The following is a 17415-nucleotide window of genomic DNA, read 5'->3' as shown; positions in this document are numbered from 1 at the left end:
AAGATAGAGGCTAAACTCTTGGGCAGTTTTATTAAAAAATAGCCACGCGGAGTGCTCAGGGTGACTCTGGGTGGCGCTGCACCGCGGGACTGAGCCAGCTTCGGTCGCGCGAGCTCCAGCCCCGGGGTATGTAGGGGAAAGGGTCGAGCCTTTCGGGGGGCCCCACACCAGGCGGATCACTTGCCCACCGAATGGAGTATGATGCGGTTCTGCTCTGCGCGCTCGCGCTGGCTCTGTGTCCGGGCCAGCTCCAGCAGGGTCCGCAGCAGGTGGAAGGTGAGGTCGATGGACAGCGGAGGGTCGTCCCGTCGCTGCCGCTCGCCGCCTGGCGTCCCCGATCCCGTGCGGCGCGGGAAGCGCTCAGCTAACAGCAATAGGAGCGCGCGGGCGCCGCCGCCCTGATTCCGTGTCCCAGGACTCCATCGCAGATTCGGATCCTGGACCTCGGTCGCTGCCGCAGTCACCGGGCTCCACTGACTGCTCCCGGGGCGCAGCTGTGCCAGGAGCAGCAGTGCCACTAGGAGTGCAGCGCGTCCCCTCTGCCTCATGGTGCCGCCTGCCCTGAACACACAGGGGCAGCATAGGGTGAGGTGCGCTTGGAGCCGCCGCAGGTGACACGAGCCCCTTCTCGCGCACGCCCAGTGCCCCCGCCGGGACCCTCCGGCTGTTGCCTGGTGTCCACAAGCCTGCCCATCAGCCCCAGCCGCTGAGCCAGTCCAGTTCCACCCTCCTCTCCCTCCTTCCCTCCCGGTGGGTCGCAGTGGGTGGGCTGAGTGCAGAGTCTTGGTGCTAAGGGAGTCTGGATCGTTGCTCCGAGCCACTCACAGGTTGTCGGAGTGTTTGCCCGGTGCAAGATGGAGCTCCAGTCTCTGTCCCCCGGGACGGGCTGAAGACGCCTTGGGGAGCACGGGGTCTGTCCCGGGACCGTCGCCAGCCTTATATAGCACCAGGACAGCTCCGACTGACGTCAGCGAAGAACATGAACTGATTGTAGAAGCAATGACAGAGGCAGCTTCGAGTCCAGCAGCTTCAAGCCCACAGAGGGGCGCGCATCCTGGCCCTGGAGCCAGCTTTGGAAGCACCTTGGCTGTAGAGGATGGAGAAGCTGGCTGAGGCATAAAGATTGCTCTTTCCGGATGTAGAGTTCTTGCCCCACACAGAATAGTCAGAGTGTGTCTCCAGAACAGAGTAGTCCAGTTTTTTTTTCTTCTCCAGGACCAAGAAGGGGGACAGGACCGTAGAGCTGACCGTGGTCCTGAATTTGTCCGCAGCCGAGAATCGGGCCAGAAGTTCTGAGGGGTGTCCTGTGTTGCTTAGACACAGGACCTAGCCTGGCTGTCTAGTCCCTAAAGTAAGATCACATAGTCCCATCCAAAGGCCCGCTGGCCCAACTGGTCTGTCAGGATTCTTGACCATCTTACAGCGGCAGAATCTAAAATCTACAGGTGTCAGATTGTGTATGACGTAAAAAGGTGTTTGGCTTTCAGAGCTTAACGCACCAGTCTGTCCTGAGTTTGACAAGGTTAGCTCTTTCCCCTGGAAATCACAGAAACAGTACTAGTACACCATTTTGCCTTCTAGTTAAGGTCACCAAGCAGGAAGTGAGGAAACTTGGGCTGGAGTTCCTGCTCTGCCATCAGTTCGTGGTGCAATCAGCTTCCTCTCTTCTGGTGGTGCTGCTGTCTTTGTAAATCAAGGCCAGGCTTGAATAGCCTCCACTTCTTCCCAGTTATAGACTACACGTTGGTAGTCTCCTAAAGGGTTTTATCCACGACTGCTGCAGACTCCAGATAATAATGCATTTATTTATATACCCATAAAGACACCAAGAGGGTCTGAAGGGGCACTGGGACCCAGGAAAGTTAGAGTGAAGATGTTCTAGGTTAGGGACGTAGCTCAGTGTTAGAGCACTTGATTAGTATACACAAGGCTGAGTTCAACCTTGAACACTGGATAGGAAGATGTATCTTTAGAAGTGTGGATGAGCTGGCAGTGGTGGTGAACACTTTTAATCCCAGCACTCAGGAGGCAGGGACAGCTGGATCTCTGTGATTTAGAGACCAGCCTGGTCTACAGAGGAGGTTCCAGGACAATCAGGATTACACAGTGAAACGTTGTCTCAAGAAACAAACAAAGAGGGGGATGAGTATTTTTTTTTGAAGGATGGGTATTAATTGTTGGGACACGGGTGTAAAGTTGGCAAGGTTATTCTACAAGCATTTGTGGGATATATACTGTGTGGTAGGAATAAGAGAAGTCATGCTGCATAATGATCTTTTAGTCAATGGTGACAACTTGTACCATGGTGGCTTCATATAACGACAACAGAGCCGAAACATTCCTGCCACCGAGCAACATTAGCTGTCATAATGCGTAGTTCAACTCATTATTCACGTCCGTGTGATGATGCTGATGGAAACATACTATGTTGTCAGTAACATGGAAGGACAGCTTGGGCAATTATGTACAGTATGTACAACTTAACAATAAATGACAATGTCACTGGTTTGTGAATTTGCTATATTTATCATTACTTTAGGATGTACTACATATGAAAAAAAGCCCCCCGTAAAACCGTATACCATGTGTACTGGCAGCAGGAGAACACACCTCACTGCATTCAGAGCCCATGCTAAGCATCTGTCTGTTGTTATCGGTTTAAGTATATTCTATGATGTGTACACAAGGACATGCTTCTCACATCGCCCATCAGTAAGTGCCAGAGTGACAGACGATGTTGTAGAGGTCTTAGTGATTTCACAAGCAGTTACATCTTTAGAGTGAAATGCGCTGTTTCCAAGTGGTAATACCATCCTGATCAGCACCTCCGTACTGTGGAACTGAGAGACTCTCTTTTTAAGAAAGACTTTATTTTATGCTTTATTATGAGTAAGTCTTCATTCATGCGTACGTGCGTGTGAGTGCAGGTGCCCGAGAGGCCAGAAGACACGGATCTCCTGGAGCTTGAGGTGGTTGTGAGCCACCTGATATGGCTGTTGGGAACCAAACTTGGCCCTGTGTAGAGCAGTCCGTGTTCTTAGTTAGCAGCTGAGCCACCCGCCAGTCCTGATGTGCTCTCTGTGAGGACCATGTCCAAGCATTCCAGGGTGAAGATGCATCAGTGCAAGGTGTAAGCCACGGAAGCAGGCAGGCTTAGAGCTGATGTGCCTTCCAGGATAGGTAAGAGTTCCAGACAACAGCAACACACTGGACGACAGCCAACCTAGGGGATAGCAATATACCGTGAAGAGGAGAATGAGCAAGGTAGGGGGAGAGTGATGGTCAAGGGCTTACAAGTTGCGGGTTTGGACCTCCTTCCTTAGAGCTCCATGGAGGAGGGACTGCATGGTTTGGACCAGGGGACAACCAACCGTGCTCTACCTCAGAGCTCTGCCTCTCAGATGAAGCCTCAAAGCCTGAATAACCCCACAGCTCACTCCTTTACTCATTAGGGTTAGCATGTGTGCACGTGCATGCACATGGAATTCAGGCAACAACTTTGGGAATGGGTTCCTCTTCTTGCACCATGTGGGCTCCAAGGAACGAACTCAGGTCATCAGGTTTGGCAGCAAGGGCTCTTACCCACTGAGTCATCTCACCAGCCCACCAGCAGCTTTCTTTCAACAAATGACTCGTCATCCATGCCTCTAGCTAGACCTTTCCAAATATATCTGTACACCTTATACCAGCCAAGATTTCATTTCCAAAAATAATGCACTGCCTGTCATATAAAGTAACCATTATATATATAATCATATTATATATATCATATCATAATAATTATATATATATATGATTTTTTTACTCATTCTCAGGCTCTCATATAGTCTAGGTTGTCTTGAATTCTTGTAGACACTATGTCACCAAAGACAGTGTTAAACTCCTTTGACTCTTTTGTTTTATTTTGTTTTGGTTTTTTCAAGATAAGGTTTCTCTGTAGCTTTGGTGCCTGTCCTAGAACTTGCTCTTGTAAACCAGGCTGGCCTTGAACTGACTGCCTCTGCCTCCCCAGTGCTGGGATTAAGGGTGTGCACCACGCACCACCACTGCCCGGCTACTCCTTTGACTCTTTTTTTTTTTTTTTTTTTTTTTTTTTTAGTTTTTAGTTTTTGGAGACAGGGTTTCTCTGTAGCTTTGGAGCCTGTCCTGGCACTAGCTCTTGTAGACCAGGCTGGCCTAGAACTCACAGAGATCCGCCTGCCTCTGCCTCCCAAGTGCTGGGATTAAAGGCGTGCGCCACCACTGCCCGGTGCCTCCTTTGACTCTTTAGTGTTCCAATAGTAAGTATGCATGGTCCCCCTCCCCGCCCCATGTTCATTGGTGTTTGTCTGCATGTATGTCTATGTGGCAGTGTCAGATCTTGGAGTTAGAGACAATTGTGAGCTGCCATGTAGGTGCTGGGAACTGAACCTCAGTCCTCTGGAATAGCAGTTAGTACTCTTAACCACTGAGCCTCATGCCTGGCCTTTTGCAGAAGACCCAAGTCTGGTTTCCAACACCCACAACTGACAGCTCACAATGGTCTATAACTTCAGTTCCAGGGAATCTGATGCCATTTTCTGATGTCTGTACATCCACACACATAAAGAAGTTTTTTTTTTGTTTATTCGATTTGATAAAGTTCCCACTGTGTAGCCTTGGATAGCCTGGAAACTCACTATACAAATCAGGTTGGCCTTGAACTCATGGAGATGCAACTGTCTTTATTTCTGTATGCTGAGACTAAAGGCACGTACCATCCCAGTAAAAAACTTTTAAAATCTTAAAAAAATAAATAAGAATCTTAAAATTTGTACTTTTTAATTTATGTTATCTTATCTATTTAAATATATTTTTATTCTTAAAACTTTCTTGAGGGGCTGGGGAGATGGCTCAGTGATCAAGAGTACTTATGGCTCTTGCAGAGGACCTGGGTTTAGTTCTTGGCACCCACATGTCTGTAAATTCAGTTGCAGAGTATCTGACACTCTCCTCTGACCTCCATGGGCACCAGGCATACATGGGGTACACATACACTTATTAAGGCAAGACATTATATACAAATAAAAATAAAAGCTTTTTTGAGACAGAACCTAGTGTGTCTCAGGAGGGCCCTCAACGCCTACTCTTCCTGCCTCCACCATTGCTAGGGTTACCAGCATGGGACACTATGGCTGGCCTAGTGCTGGGATTAAAGGTCTGCCCCTGGCTGACCTTGCTTTAGTTCTGAAGAGTGCTACCAAAGACTCTGATGGTTAAGATTTGACTCACAAGTCTTCATTCTTTTTAGTTAAGCTATTTGGTAGCTGTCAACCACAGTTTCATACTTTCCTGTGTTCTCAAGATCCCTCATCTGGGAGCACTTTTCCAGCCCCTTCTGAATGCCACTCTTAATTTTTTATTTTAGATTTACTTATTTTTATGTTTATGGGTATTTTGTCTACATGTATGTGTATGCAGTGCCCACGGAGGCCACAATAGAATCCTCTGAAACTGGTGTTACATACAGTTGAGAGCCATGTGGGGGCTGAAAATTGAATTTGGGCCCTCTGAAAGAGCAGCAAGTTTTTGGTTTTTTTTTTTTTTTTTTTTTTTTTTTTGCTTTTTCGAGACAGGGTTTCTCTGTGGTTTTGGAGCCTGTCCTGGAACTAGCTCTTGTAGACCAGGCTGGTCTTGAACTCACAGAGATCCGCCTGCCTCTGCCTCCCAAGTGCTGGGATTAAAGGCATGCGCCATCACCGCCCAGCGCAGCAAGTTCTTTTAATCACTGAGCCATCTCTCCAGAACTTTTTATTTTATTTGATCATTATCAACATCATTATTATTATTATTTTGGTTCTTTTTCCCTATGTAACCTTGGCTGCCCTAGAACTCACTCTCTCTGTAGTTCAGGCTGGCCTTGAACTCGCAGAGATCCGCTTGCCTCTGCCTCCCAAGTGTCACCACCGCCCACCTTTTTTTTATAATGCAGTTCAGCAACAAATTTTATTACTAGAACAAGATAATCCTCTGAGGTGGCTAACCAGATAAGGCTCCTCCTTAGTATTTGAGTCTGACTTTTTGTCTGATTTAGGCTACCAGTGTACCGCAGCCAGGTACTGTCCCTGCAGATGAGCCACCAAACATGGAACTCAGGAGGGGTGGATAAAGGTTTGTGGGAGCTGACAGGTTAGCCAGGGGCACTCTAAGATGATCTCTGTAAAGGATCAAAGGTTCCAAATGAAATACTAGAGACTCTGAGGTGGCCTGACCAGGACACAGTGTGCTCGTGAAGACCTACAGTAGGTCAAGGTTGTGATGATTCTCATTTTGTCTCCATCTGGGAAACAGAGGGTCTTCCTTCAAGGGTTGGGGAGGGGTCTGTCATACCTGTAATGCAGGGGGACCAGGTAGAAGTTGGCTAACTGCACAGCAGGCCAGAGCTAGAGGAAGAAAATGTGAAGGTCAGGGGGTGCTGCTACCTGACCACCAGCCTGGCGCCACTCTACAAACCACACATAAGAACGGCTGGAGGTAGGTGCCTCCCTGAACAAGGTACGTATGTGGGAGACTGATCCCAACAGAGGGATTCCTATGTGATGAGCCCCAGTCTCAGAGAAGCTCTAGTTTAACGGAAGCAGAACAGATAGCGGAGGGCCAGCTCTTACATAGTAGTTAGTGATGAGGGCATCAGGGTAGTCCTGCAAAGACAGAGGTAACAGGTAACACGCATATATTGTCCCTGCATGAATATCACACACAGACTCTATTCCAGGAAGACACTCCCACCCCAACTCCCCTAGGCTCCTTTTCTCCCAAGACTCTCCTTGCACAACGCTTGTGCCTGCCTCCTTCCCTTGGGGCAGCTAGCCTGCTAGCCAGAGAGCTACTTACCCGCTGTAGTTTGGCCCAGTTGTCCTGGGCTGACATTCCATTGAGTACTCCTACCAGGGGGAGGAAACAGCCTAGAAAACACGGGGCAAAGGCCCCCTGGGGAAGGGGAGTCAAGGGTAAGCTGTGAGAGCCCAGAACCAGGCTCTCCCCAGATCCCTTTTCCTCAGCTCACCTGATCTAACAACATCTTCTTCAGTGCATCCACCTTGGTGGTGCCGGGGATAAGACGGTCTAAAACCTTATACCAGCCTCCGACGACAGGGCCCTAGGAGTAAAAGACAGGACAGCAGGGCACAGTGACAGAGACCCTTGGCTCTTATATCACAAAGTTCCTCCCCAAGGCACCAGAAACCAAATCATGAGGAAGGCAAACTCGAAGACAAAAAGAGAGCACAGGCTGGCCTAGGTGTGAGAGGCCAAGGGAACTACAGGGTGGCAGAGAATGAATGCCACTGCCCGAGGCACTGCAGTCCCACCGTAAGCAGAACTTACCACAAAGCCACAGCCCATGGACACCATGGTCAGAGTCCGGCCTGTCTGGTGTTCCTGGAGACCCCGCCTCTCCACCAGCTGCTGTGAGATAATGTCACCTAGGCCCATCAGTGACCCTGTGCAGGGCACACAGGTGTTGTCAGGACATCTCCCAAAAGGTAAGTCTGTTGACCAAACAAGGCTAGGCACCCTGAGGCCGGGGCTTTGTTCTGGCAAATGACCAGTCCCTTCTGCTTCTTGAGGATGGTGACACCATTCATGTGTCCTATCAAAACCTGGATGAGGAGTGTGGTGGCACACGCATGTCTGGCATCCCAGCACTTAAGAGGCAGAGGAAGGAGGGCTGCTGAGTTTGAGACCAGCCTGGGCTACATAGGGAGTCCCAGGACAATCAGGGGTATACAGTGAGACCACAGCTTAAAACAAACAAACCATGAAGGAAGTGGGGGGCAGAGAAAGAGAGAGGGAAGTGGGAGTCAGAAAAGCAGAGGAGATGAGCAGGCCAGGATCTATGAACACACAGTTGTAAGGGAACCAGGGCTGAAACCCCAGATAGAAGAAGGGAAACCTAAAGTCTGTGGCTAAGAACTGTAGAGACCAGAATTGAAAGGGCCTTCCAGAACGTTCCATTTAAACTTATTCTAGAGGCATGGAAATGAAGGTCCACGATTTCATAGAGTTGGTAATAGAGCTTGACTCCTAGACGCTATTCTTTTGAGGACCCCAAAATACTTACAGATTATGTGCAAGAGAATAAGGAACAGCCTCTTTCCTGCCAGCTCAAAGCTAGCCTCTAGCCAATGTCTTTCGCTTTGGGCGTAGGGGTCTCTACTGGTAGATAACAATATGAATAACTCTTTCTAAAATGTGCCCAAACCGAGCCAGAAAAGCAGCTGCCTTGCTTGGATGATCAAAGCCTCCTTCACAATGAAGAGTCCTGGTCACCTATTACACACACCGGAAGACAAGCCCAGACTCCCCCTCGGCAACAGGGATTGGGGTCATTTCCCCTCAGACCTCTGCACCTGCTTCCCCTCCCCTAACTGAATAGATTGCCCACTCCTAGAAGCCAAGACATATTTGGAATCATTACTATTTAGAGCCTAGAGCTTGTCATGAAGGCGTGATGGTTTCTAACAAACAGTCACGGGGCCACGTGTGAGTGACCGCATGATCTCCAGCTCACCCATCCATCTTATCGGGTAATGAAAGTCCCCTCTATCCCCGAAGCCACCGCTCTTCACATGCCCTCAATTAGAGCTGGGCAAACACACCTTTCAACCCCATTTCTTGGTCTGGAGCTGGCTCTGACGTCCATGCTGGCTGCAGCTCTACCCCCACACACTCTCAGGCCAACCTAGCCAGAGGCGGCTGGAGAAGGTAGGAGCAAGAGCTGGTGATGGGTGACCCTTGGTGACCTGGGCGACTGGACATCAGGCAGCTCTTCCTCAGCATCCCATCAAGTCCACACTGCCTCTTTCCCCTGAATCTCCCCAAAACAGTGAGACATGGCCTCCCCAAGGGCACGGGCAGAATTCCTGGAGGTTGGGGGAGGGGTTAATTGGCCAGAACAGATTCCTATAGATGTTTTTTTGTCAGTCTCAACACCTAACCATGTCCCTAGTAGGAGTTCAGAAAATAGTCAAACAACTTACAACGAGGTTGTTTGGGGGAGGGGCACAAAGAACTCTAAACTCATTGGACAGTGGTGGGGCATGCGTTTAATCCCAGCACTTGGGAGGCTGAGGCAGGTAGATCTCTGTGAGTTCGAGGCCAGCCTGGTCTACAAGAGCTAGTTCCAGGACAGGCTCCAAAGCTACAGAGAAACCTGGTCTTGAAAAACAAAACAAAACAAAACAAAACAAGACAAGACAAAAAAGAACTCTAAGCTCAACCTGAAGAACTGTGTCAGGTACAAAGTATTAGGCTGTCAGGGAACCCAGAGTGTGCTCCCTGGTCCCAGGCAGTTAGACTTCCTTCAGCCCCACCGCTTCCCAATGCGTGGCCATCAGCTGTGTGCTCAAGGCTGTCTTCAGTACTCTCTCCTGGACTATGTATAAAGGGAAAAATGACCCCAAGGAGGCTGAAGGCACTTGGAAAATGAAGGGACAATAGTCCATTTTGACAAGATGGTGACAGTCTACAAAGGACTCAATCCTCACAAGAGGTCTGGGAAGTGGGTAACCGTATGTCCATCTAACTAAGGAGTCTCTGAAACATGGAGTGACGGAGTAGGGTGTAGAGTTTGGATTAACTTAAGCCAGGGGAGCAAGGCCAGAGCACAGGCAGAGGTAGGCTGAGAGGCCATGGGCTACCAAAGGCTCCTACCCAAGTAATGTCTAGAAGGCTCGCATATCAAAGAAATTTCCTGGGCAGGCATGATGCCCATGCCTGTAATCTCAGTTCTTAGGAGACAGGGGCCAAGGATTGTTTCAAACTCAGAGAGCCTGGTCTATATTCTGAGTTCTAGGCCGGAGAGGGCTAGGTGGTGAGACCTTGTCTCAAGCAAAACCAAACTTAAAAAATAGGAAAACAGACAGACAAACAAGGGGCTGGAGAGATGACTCGGTAGTTATCACTTAGAGTTCGTGCAGAGCCCGGACTGGGTTCCCAGCACTCACATGGCATCTCACAACCATCTCTAATTCCAGTTTCAGGAGACAGATCTGCTGGCCTCTTCGGGTCTCTGGGGGCACTAGGCAAAGCCGTGGTGCACACACATTTAAGAACACTAAAAAGCTTACTTTGTTCTCATGCACTTCTGTATTATTCCCCAGACTACAATCCCCTTTGTTCCTTGTTACCCATAGGGAGGGCAGGCAGCAATATTCTTAGAAAACAGAGACGCGCATATTTTCTCTCCTCATGACTTATCAGTAGTCATACAAGCTAAAGGCAGAACTCGCATGAAAACCAACTTCCCGATGCCATGGTTCTGGAAGCCTTCAGCCATTGAAAAAGGCCTACCTGCGGTGTTCTGGTATCCACGAGAGTAAGTAGAGTCCCCTCTCATTGGTTTTTGTCTGTTTGTAGGGATGAGCCCATGGTGTATTGATGATTAGTAGCTCATGTGTGTCTATACTTAGACTGTCTGCTCCTGGACGGCAGGTGGTTGGGGAAGGACTCAACCCTTTAGTTAAGGTGTATCTGTTATATGGTATGTGGCGACTGTAGTTCCTGATTGCTTAGGGTGCTTTGATAAACTTCCTTTGGGGATGTGGCCTGCACAGACTCACAGACAGTTGTATATGGCACCTGTTATTCCTTTTCAGCACATGTTAAGAGCAGGGGAGCGAGGCTGGCACATATGAACACTGTGTGAGCATATTTCTAGCCCAAACCTTTGAGGCTAGGTCCATCAAGCCTGAGACAGAACCAGGTGATGAGGGGAAGAGGGACTGCAGACCCACCCAGGTCTGTCCATTTCTGACATAACTGAGCCCTGAAGCTTGTCTTCTGTTCATAGGAGCTTATGACCACTGGACCTGCAGCAACTCCAGGATGGCCAAAGACTTTGGTCCATGCCAAGAGCAAGGCTTCCATTCCTGGTCCAAGTGAGCCTTCAACAGGAAGGACTCAAACATTCAGGTTCTTTATCCTATTTTCTCCAGCCCAGACCCCAAAGCTCTCCAATACGTGGTTAACAATGGTGTAGGGATCTGCTTCCTCTCTTCTTGGATTTGAGAGTTGGAAGCCTCCAAATACATAATGTCCAGAGCCCTGGTGGGACAGGGTGAGAGGTTGCTGGGCAGTGGTGCCCCAAAGCCAGGCTGGGCACAGAGCCTAGTGAGTAGACACTGGTTCTGAGTATGACATCATGCCTCTGGGTAGATGCCAGGTCTCATCCGTCACTCCCCACTGGATCTAGGGGGTGGCGGGGCGGGGGAGAGATGTTTGGCTCTGAACACAGATCTATTTGAAACCATCCCCTTCCTGCCCATCAGTGGAAAAGCCCCAACTTTCCCAACCCTCTCCCAAGACTCCTGCTTCCCTTCGTTCCTCAACTTGCTTTTGGAAAGGGTCATATGTACAAGAAAATAAAGTATTAACAGAAGAGAAGATGCAGGTGGACCAGAAGTGGCTTCCTGGAATGACAGGGATGTGTGCTTTTAAATATGTGAGGTGGGGGTCTGCAGGTAAAGATATTCCTGGCACAGAGCCAACAGTACTGCTGACTAAGGGGCCTGCTAGCTGGTGCAGGAGTTTGACCTGGCCTAGGGCCCAGGGGCAGCTCAAGGTCTACTGAGGAAGGGAGGCATAGTCCCTGGAATGGGTCTAAGTGCTCAGCTCACTCCTGTCCACAAGAATCCTATTGAAGAAAACGAGACAACACGGCCAGCTCTACAGCTTCTCATGCTTAAACCCAGCTGGACTGACACTCAATGTCCCAAGGCTCCAGGAGCTCAAGTACAGACCTGGAGTACAGGTAGCAGTGCCCAGATTCTAATGCCAGGTCTAGAACTGCGTTGACACCTAAGCACATGTCACACCCTGCTTATGCCTGTTTCCCTTTCTGCAGTATCAAAGCTTCTAAGACTCACATTCTGGCTTAATTCAGGTTCCAAGGAAATCAGTGCCTACAGTTTAGCTGTTCTGGTGGCCTGCGATGGATGGAACTGGGCCCTGGGCTCTGGGCCCACTGCAGACTGGAAGAGCCCTCCAGAAAGGAAGGGATGAAGCTGACTCAGACTGCAGAACACAGACAACCTTTCCCCCAGGTTGCCCTGGTCGTGACTATTAGCCACTTCCGCTGAACCATTGCAGATCTTGATGCATCCACCTACTGCTTTAGTCATGACTGCAGCTGAAACAGACAGGCTTCCTTCAGGCCTGCCACACCCAGGGTCTCACTGTTAGTGCCTTTGGGGACTACACATGAGTGAAAAGGTAGTAGAGGAGTTAACTATTCCCCGGGGTGAAATGCTGTCCAGTGCAGGGTGGATTAAGGCCTCTTCTCCAGAAATGACTTCATCCGATAAGGCATTTCAAATTGCTCCTTGGTCACTTCCAAGGTACGGAGCCACAAGAAGTCCTAAGGGCAGCTGATTTAACAATGTGCCCGGCACACCTGCTCTCCCTCTTGCCCTCAGGAAGGACCACTTTCTAATCTGCCCATAAGCTTTCTGCTGTTCGGAAAACCAGGGCTAAGATACTTATTTGTAAACTGGGCATGGTACAAGTCTATGACCAAGGCTCACGAAAGGCTGAAGTGGGAAGACTGAAGAGTTTGAGGCTATCCTGAGCTAGACAGTGAGTTTAAGGCAAGCCTGGACTACACAGTGAAATTCTGATTGAAAATAACAGCTCTTGGGGCTGGAGGGATGGCTCAGTGGTTATGAGCCCTGACTGCTCTTCCAGAGGAAGCGGGTTCAATTCCCAGCACAAACATGGCAGCTCACAACTGTTTCTAACTCCAGTTTCAGGGGGTCTGACACCCATGGCAAAACACCAAAGAACATAAAATAAAAATAAATAAATTAAAAAAAAAGAACCTGCTGTACATGGGTTACCAACAATCATAGAAAGGGTCAAGTCCTCGAACCTTTAAAAAAGTTCCAGTCAGTTCAGGAGAGAACTGACTTCACACATGTCAGCCATGTGTGCGCATGCACACACTAAATAATATTTAAAAAGTAGATGGTACAAAAGGATAAGCATATCGTCTAGAGAGAGCGTGGTTGCCCAGCATGAGACTGTGAGAGTGTGGCTTCCATCTTTAGCACTGTGAGTAGATAAATAAAAACACTTCCTTAGCTTCTTCTCAGAGATAACTCCTGTAACTGACCTTTAAGTTCTAATTGAGGAAACTGAGGCGCAAAGCACTTTATTGACGTGGGCTAATTAGGCCGCTACTAAGTGCCATGCTCTGAGATTCAGATCTCGGCCTTCTAGTTCCAAGTCTGAGATTTCTGTTCTGTTGCCGTGTGAGCTCTCCCATGGGACCTCTGCAGCCACTGTGCTCAGAAAACAGTCCAAGATGAGCTAGTGAGCTAAGTCCACCCACCCATTACTTGCAGGTTGGTCCAAATAACCTGAGCAGCAAGGAAGTCTGAGGGAAATGCTAGGAGGCTGCAGGTTGCTCCAGGACCACGTAAAGATGCTACTGCATACATATGAGACCACGTATGAGAAACATACACATGGGACCACAGAAAGGGCCTAGCAAGACACACCAGGCACTCCAGCTAACACCAATTTTACACTTGCGCCTCTTCAGTTCCTGCCTCTGCCAGCTATGGAGGGAGCATTTAGGCAGGGAAACATGACTGTCCTTCCCTCTCCATTCTTGATGGCCACAGGGGGACCTTCTATCTGGAAGCCAGGGGCCCTGAGGGAATCTGAGGCTGGGCAAAGGGCCCAGCGTGTCAGTTCCCATCACAGCCACACAGTCCAGCATGAGTCACCACACACTCAGCCAGGTGAGTCATACAGGCCGGACACTGAGGACAAGAGGTGGCTGGGCACAGGATGCTATCAGGGGGCTAGGGAGGAGTAAGGGGATCCACCTTTTGACCACTCACGCAGTGAATGTAGTTTCTACTGTTCATGTAGGGCTTATTCTGCCAACAGGACCACTGTTCTACCCTGACCTTTAGCCTTGCTCTTTCCTTTCAGAAGTTCACAGCTCTCCTTAGAATATGGGTTCTTTGTCTAAACATAGGCAAGGCGTCTTTATGACTCCATTCCCCCACTGCGCTACTCTGATGGTCAGAGGACGGATGATGCTTCCCTGTCCTGTCCCTTGTACTAGCTAACCAGCAAAACGAAGGTGGGAACAGCTGCTACTTCATCACTGGACGTGGCGTGAAAAGATCTCAGTTAGTACACTGTCTGATCACACGGATATCAGAAAAGCAAAACAATGACCTAGGCCAAGCTTGGACAGTGGTCGTCGGCAGTCGTGATGGCTCACACTTGAAGTTCAGTACTAGGAGGCCAGTTCAAGGTCAGTCTGGTGAATTCCAGGTCAGCCTGGGCTAGGGTGTGACTCTTGTCTTTTTTTTCTCTTGTCTTGAAACAAAACTCAAACAAGGTGGAATGTACAAACTGAGGAGAGGGACTCCAGGAGTCCTAAAGCGGAGTGCTGACTCGGAAGCATTCAGTTTTAATATTTAAACTTCAGATACGTGACTGTTCTGTGATTTCACAGTAAAACAATGCTGAGAATAAATAAACTATAGTTAAGTTACTTCAGCACTTGTTAGGCGTGTGATCTAACATGGATCAAGGAATCTAACAGACCTTTGGAGGCCCCTATGACACAATGCATGTACATTAATGTGCTCGACACACTATGAAATGTAGGAGGAAAACTTTAGCTTCCCAAGGTGGGTGGTCTCCTGGGGGAGATGATTTAAGAATGGACTACTTAGGTCAGGTAGTGGTGGTGGCACACCCCTCTAATCCCAGTACTTGAAAGGGAGAGGCAAGTGAATCTAAAATGAAGGCCAGTCAGGTCTATAGAGTTCCAGAACAGCCAGGGTTACTCAGAGAAACCTTGTCTTGAAAAAACAAACAAACAAACACACAAATGAATGAATGAATGAATGAATAAAAAGGACTACTTAAGTTTGTGAGGACTTTTAGACTTCCTGGACAGAATCATGTATCTCTTTTTAGATACATTGTTATCACTTTTAAATGATTGTAAATTATGTGTGTGTGTGTGGGGGGGGGTGTGAGTGAGTGCCGGCGCCCCAAGCGGCTGGAGGTGACTGACAGAGCTGGAGTTACAAGAGGCTCTGAGCCACCTGACAGAGGTGTTGGGTCCTCTGCAAAGGAGGTATGTACCAATCAAGTCTGAGTCATCTCTCTAGCGCCTCACTGTGTATACCATAGGAATAGCTTTAGGACCTCGTCCACTCTCCCCCTCCCAGAAACCAGAATAGTTAGGGATGAGATAAAATCAGCTCCTCTAGGGGGCTAAATAGGAGGAAGTGGGTGCCATAATGTGGGCCTCTTCCTCCTCAAATCAGCCACTCTAGTTACACCCTGGTCCCAGAGACACTCACCAGCTGTCAGAACCTGGACCTTCCACGGATGTGCAGCCAGGGCTCTCTGGTATGCGCGCCAGAGTGCCATGCCTCCTGCCAAACCAAGAGGAGAAGTCACTCCACTGCCCATGCTCATAGTAAAAACCACGCCTGCCATTTCCTATGCTCACTCTCTTCACTTTGAGAATCTGTAAGTGACAGAGGCCTCACAAAGGCAGCTTACTGGGCGGTGTCCTGCCTCCAGACCACTTCAGACAACTGGAGAAGAGGCAGTCGGGTAACTTTAGAATTCCAGAGACTGCCTCTGTTACCCCAAACAAGGTCCTGAAGCAAGGCTGACAGGGCTGTAGACCTGATCCAGACACTCACGAGGTCAGGTTTACACTAGCTTCCATCCAGAGTCTAGGTTTCCCCGCCCCACCCCTGGTAAACTTGATAGGTGTCCAAATGCAGACTCAGTTGGAACTAAGCCGCATCCTGAGTGCAACTCCACACCGGAAATAAACCACGATCCGAGTCTGAAAGGTCACATGACTTGCAGGCGCTTCTGGCCCGCAGCACTTCAAAGCACTGATGGCCAAGAATCCTCCACTCACCTGAATGCTAGCAATGCGTGGAAGCTTCTCCCACGTGACTGGAGCTGGCCGAGGGACTTCCGTATTGAGCCCCGCCCCTTCCGTCCGCATGCAGCCTGTCGTTTGGACACTTGCAATCCAGGAGAAATGAAAATGTCTGGGGCCCTTGATACCCATTAAGGTCACCTAGTGGGTAGCCCCCTTCTTGTGGATGGCACCAAATAACAGTGTGGAGTCTGGTCTGTGCTTCCGTATACCTCGTCTGGTCCCGGGCTCCCAGGCTGTCAGCCTAGAGGTCCCCACTATCCCAGTCTCCCAGAGCTGGCCCGGTCTGGATCCCCTTTTGTTTGGAAACTTGAATGCTGGGCTTGAACTTGTTCTATTTTTGGGCTTCATAACAAAATGTTAAGCTTTGTCCTTAAAAGCGTGCACCACCACCGCCCAGCCAAAATCTTTTTCAATATGCAGTCTACTTCTACTGGCCTGGGAGAAACCGAGAGTGCCTGTTAGCTCTGTAACTGAGGCTGCCCAGCCTTTGTTAGGAGAGTTTGTGTTCAGTATTGCGTATCAGGGCTCCTCAAAATCTAGATGTGCAAGAGTGAACCTAATGGAGTTTTTTGTTTGTTTGTTTTTTTGTTTCTGGAGTCATTTTAAGCAAAGAGGCATACAACTGTTTGAAAACCAGTTTGGGGACCCTTAAGCCTTCGTCCTGCTGTAATTTACCCAACCCACTGCAATTACCCTCCCCAGGTAGGGTAAAAATGTATCTACAAAAATGTCAAGAAAGCTCAACTTTCCTGTTCTGTCTGCTTACACTCAGCTCATGTACTCAATTCCCATATGATTACAGGAGAATGAATCCTATTAGCTACTAGAGAATTTGGATTCCTGTGTATAGAACATGTTAAAGGAATTTATATCAGTAGATGTAATAGGTCAAATGTGCAAGGTTGGAAAAGTATTTTTAAGGAAGTGTATGGGTTAAAATCTCAGTGCCAGTTTTGGTAGTTATATGACCTTATTTAGATTGCTCAGCGTCTCAGAATCTAATCATTACATAAAATAGTATAAAGCTCATAACGCTCAGTAACATGTAAAGCACACAAAATAGACCATATTCATCCGTCCAGCCTTCTTCTCTAACACATGAAGTCCTGGCCCTGTCCACCATACCCCTCCTTGGAGAAATACAAAAAGTTCCCAAGTGAAATTTGATCTGGTTTTTCTTTTTTTGGAGGGCAGGGGTATAGGGTGGGTGGGAACTGAACCAAGGGCCTTGTACATGCTAAGCACATGCTCTTCCATTGAGCTACAACCCAGCCCTGGGAGGGATCTTGAAGGATGAACAGGATTTGGGTGATGCTGGGAAAAGACAACTGGAGACGGCGACAAACTAAGCTAAGGCCCAAAAGAAGAAAAGAGCAGGAACCAATGGATTATAAAGTAGATATACAAGGAAGGAAGAAAAATGAGAAAAGGCCCATGGGAGAAGAAAAAAGAGC

The 17415-nt window shown here is 48.7% G+C and overlaps 2 protein-coding genes across 5 annotated transcripts; both read right to left on the bottom strand.

The window, feature by feature from the left end:
* Positions 1-64: 64 nt before the first annotated feature.
* On the bottom strand, positions 65-875 carry LOC121439543 (urocortin). Its single transcript, XM_041640043.1, has 2 exons — positions 826-875; positions 65-561 (listed from the first exon to the last, which is right to left on the bottom strand). Exon 2 carries the CDS (start codon positions 546-548, stop codon positions 177-179), a length of 372 nt encoding a protein of 123 aa, XP_041495977.1. The 5' UTR covers positions 549-561; positions 826-875; the 3' UTR covers positions 65-176.
* A 1633-nt stretch (positions 876-2508) lies between these two features.
* On the bottom strand, positions 2509-16444 carry LOC121439553 (protein Mpv17). Of its 4 annotated transcripts, none has more exons than XM_041640066.1 (8): positions 15935-16378; positions 15357-15431; positions 7345-7460; positions 7025-7117; positions 6853-6948; positions 6627-6659; positions 6349-6401; positions 2509-3223 (listed from the first exon to the last, which is right to left on the bottom strand). In XM_041640066.1, the coding sequence occupies exons 2-8, from the start codon at positions 15424-15426 to the stop codon at positions 3154-3156; spliced, it is 531 nt and encodes a 176-aa protein (XP_041496000.1). In that variant the 5' UTR covers positions 15427-15431; positions 15935-16378; the 3' UTR covers positions 2509-3153. The 4 variants fall into 4 exon arrangements, with proteins under 4 accessions (XP_041496000.1, XP_041496001.1, XP_041496002.1 ...); XM_041640067.1 differs by lacking the exon at positions 15935-16378 and adding an exon at positions 15834-15907; XM_041640068.1 differs by lacking the exon at positions 15935-16378 and adding an exon at positions 15562-15581.
* Between the last annotated feature and the right edge of the window lie 971 nt (positions 16445-17415).

The sequence above is a fragment of the Microtus oregoni genome, unplaced genomic scaffold (assembly GCF_018167655.1).
Source record: "Microtus oregoni isolate MIOR12 unplaced genomic scaffold, Mior012 000062F_ref0000492, whole genome shotgun sequence".
Taxonomy (NCBI): Eukaryota; Metazoa; Chordata; class Mammalia; order Rodentia; family Cricetidae; genus Microtus; species Microtus oregoni.
Note: the sequence above shows the minus strand (reverse complement) of the source record. Positions and strands in the feature narration are given on the sequence as shown.

Coding starts and splice junctions, on each gene's coding strand:
- LOC121439543 (XM_041640043.1), bottom strand. CDS start 548: ATGAGGCAGAGGGGACGCGCTGCACTCCTAGTGGCACTGCTGCTCCTG.
- LOC121439553 (XM_041640066.1), bottom strand. CDS start 15,426: ATGGCACTCTGGCGCGCATACCAGAGAGCCCTGGCTGCACATCCGTGG. Junction 7,461..15,356: donor GGTCCAGGTTCTGACAGCTG/GTGAGTGTCTCT, acceptor TGCCCTGCACAG/GGTCACTGATGGGCCTAGGT. Junction 7,118..7,344: donor CCATGGGCTGTGGCTTTGTG/GTAAGTTCTGCT, acceptor TTTTACTCCTAG/GGCCCTGTCGTCGGAGGCTG.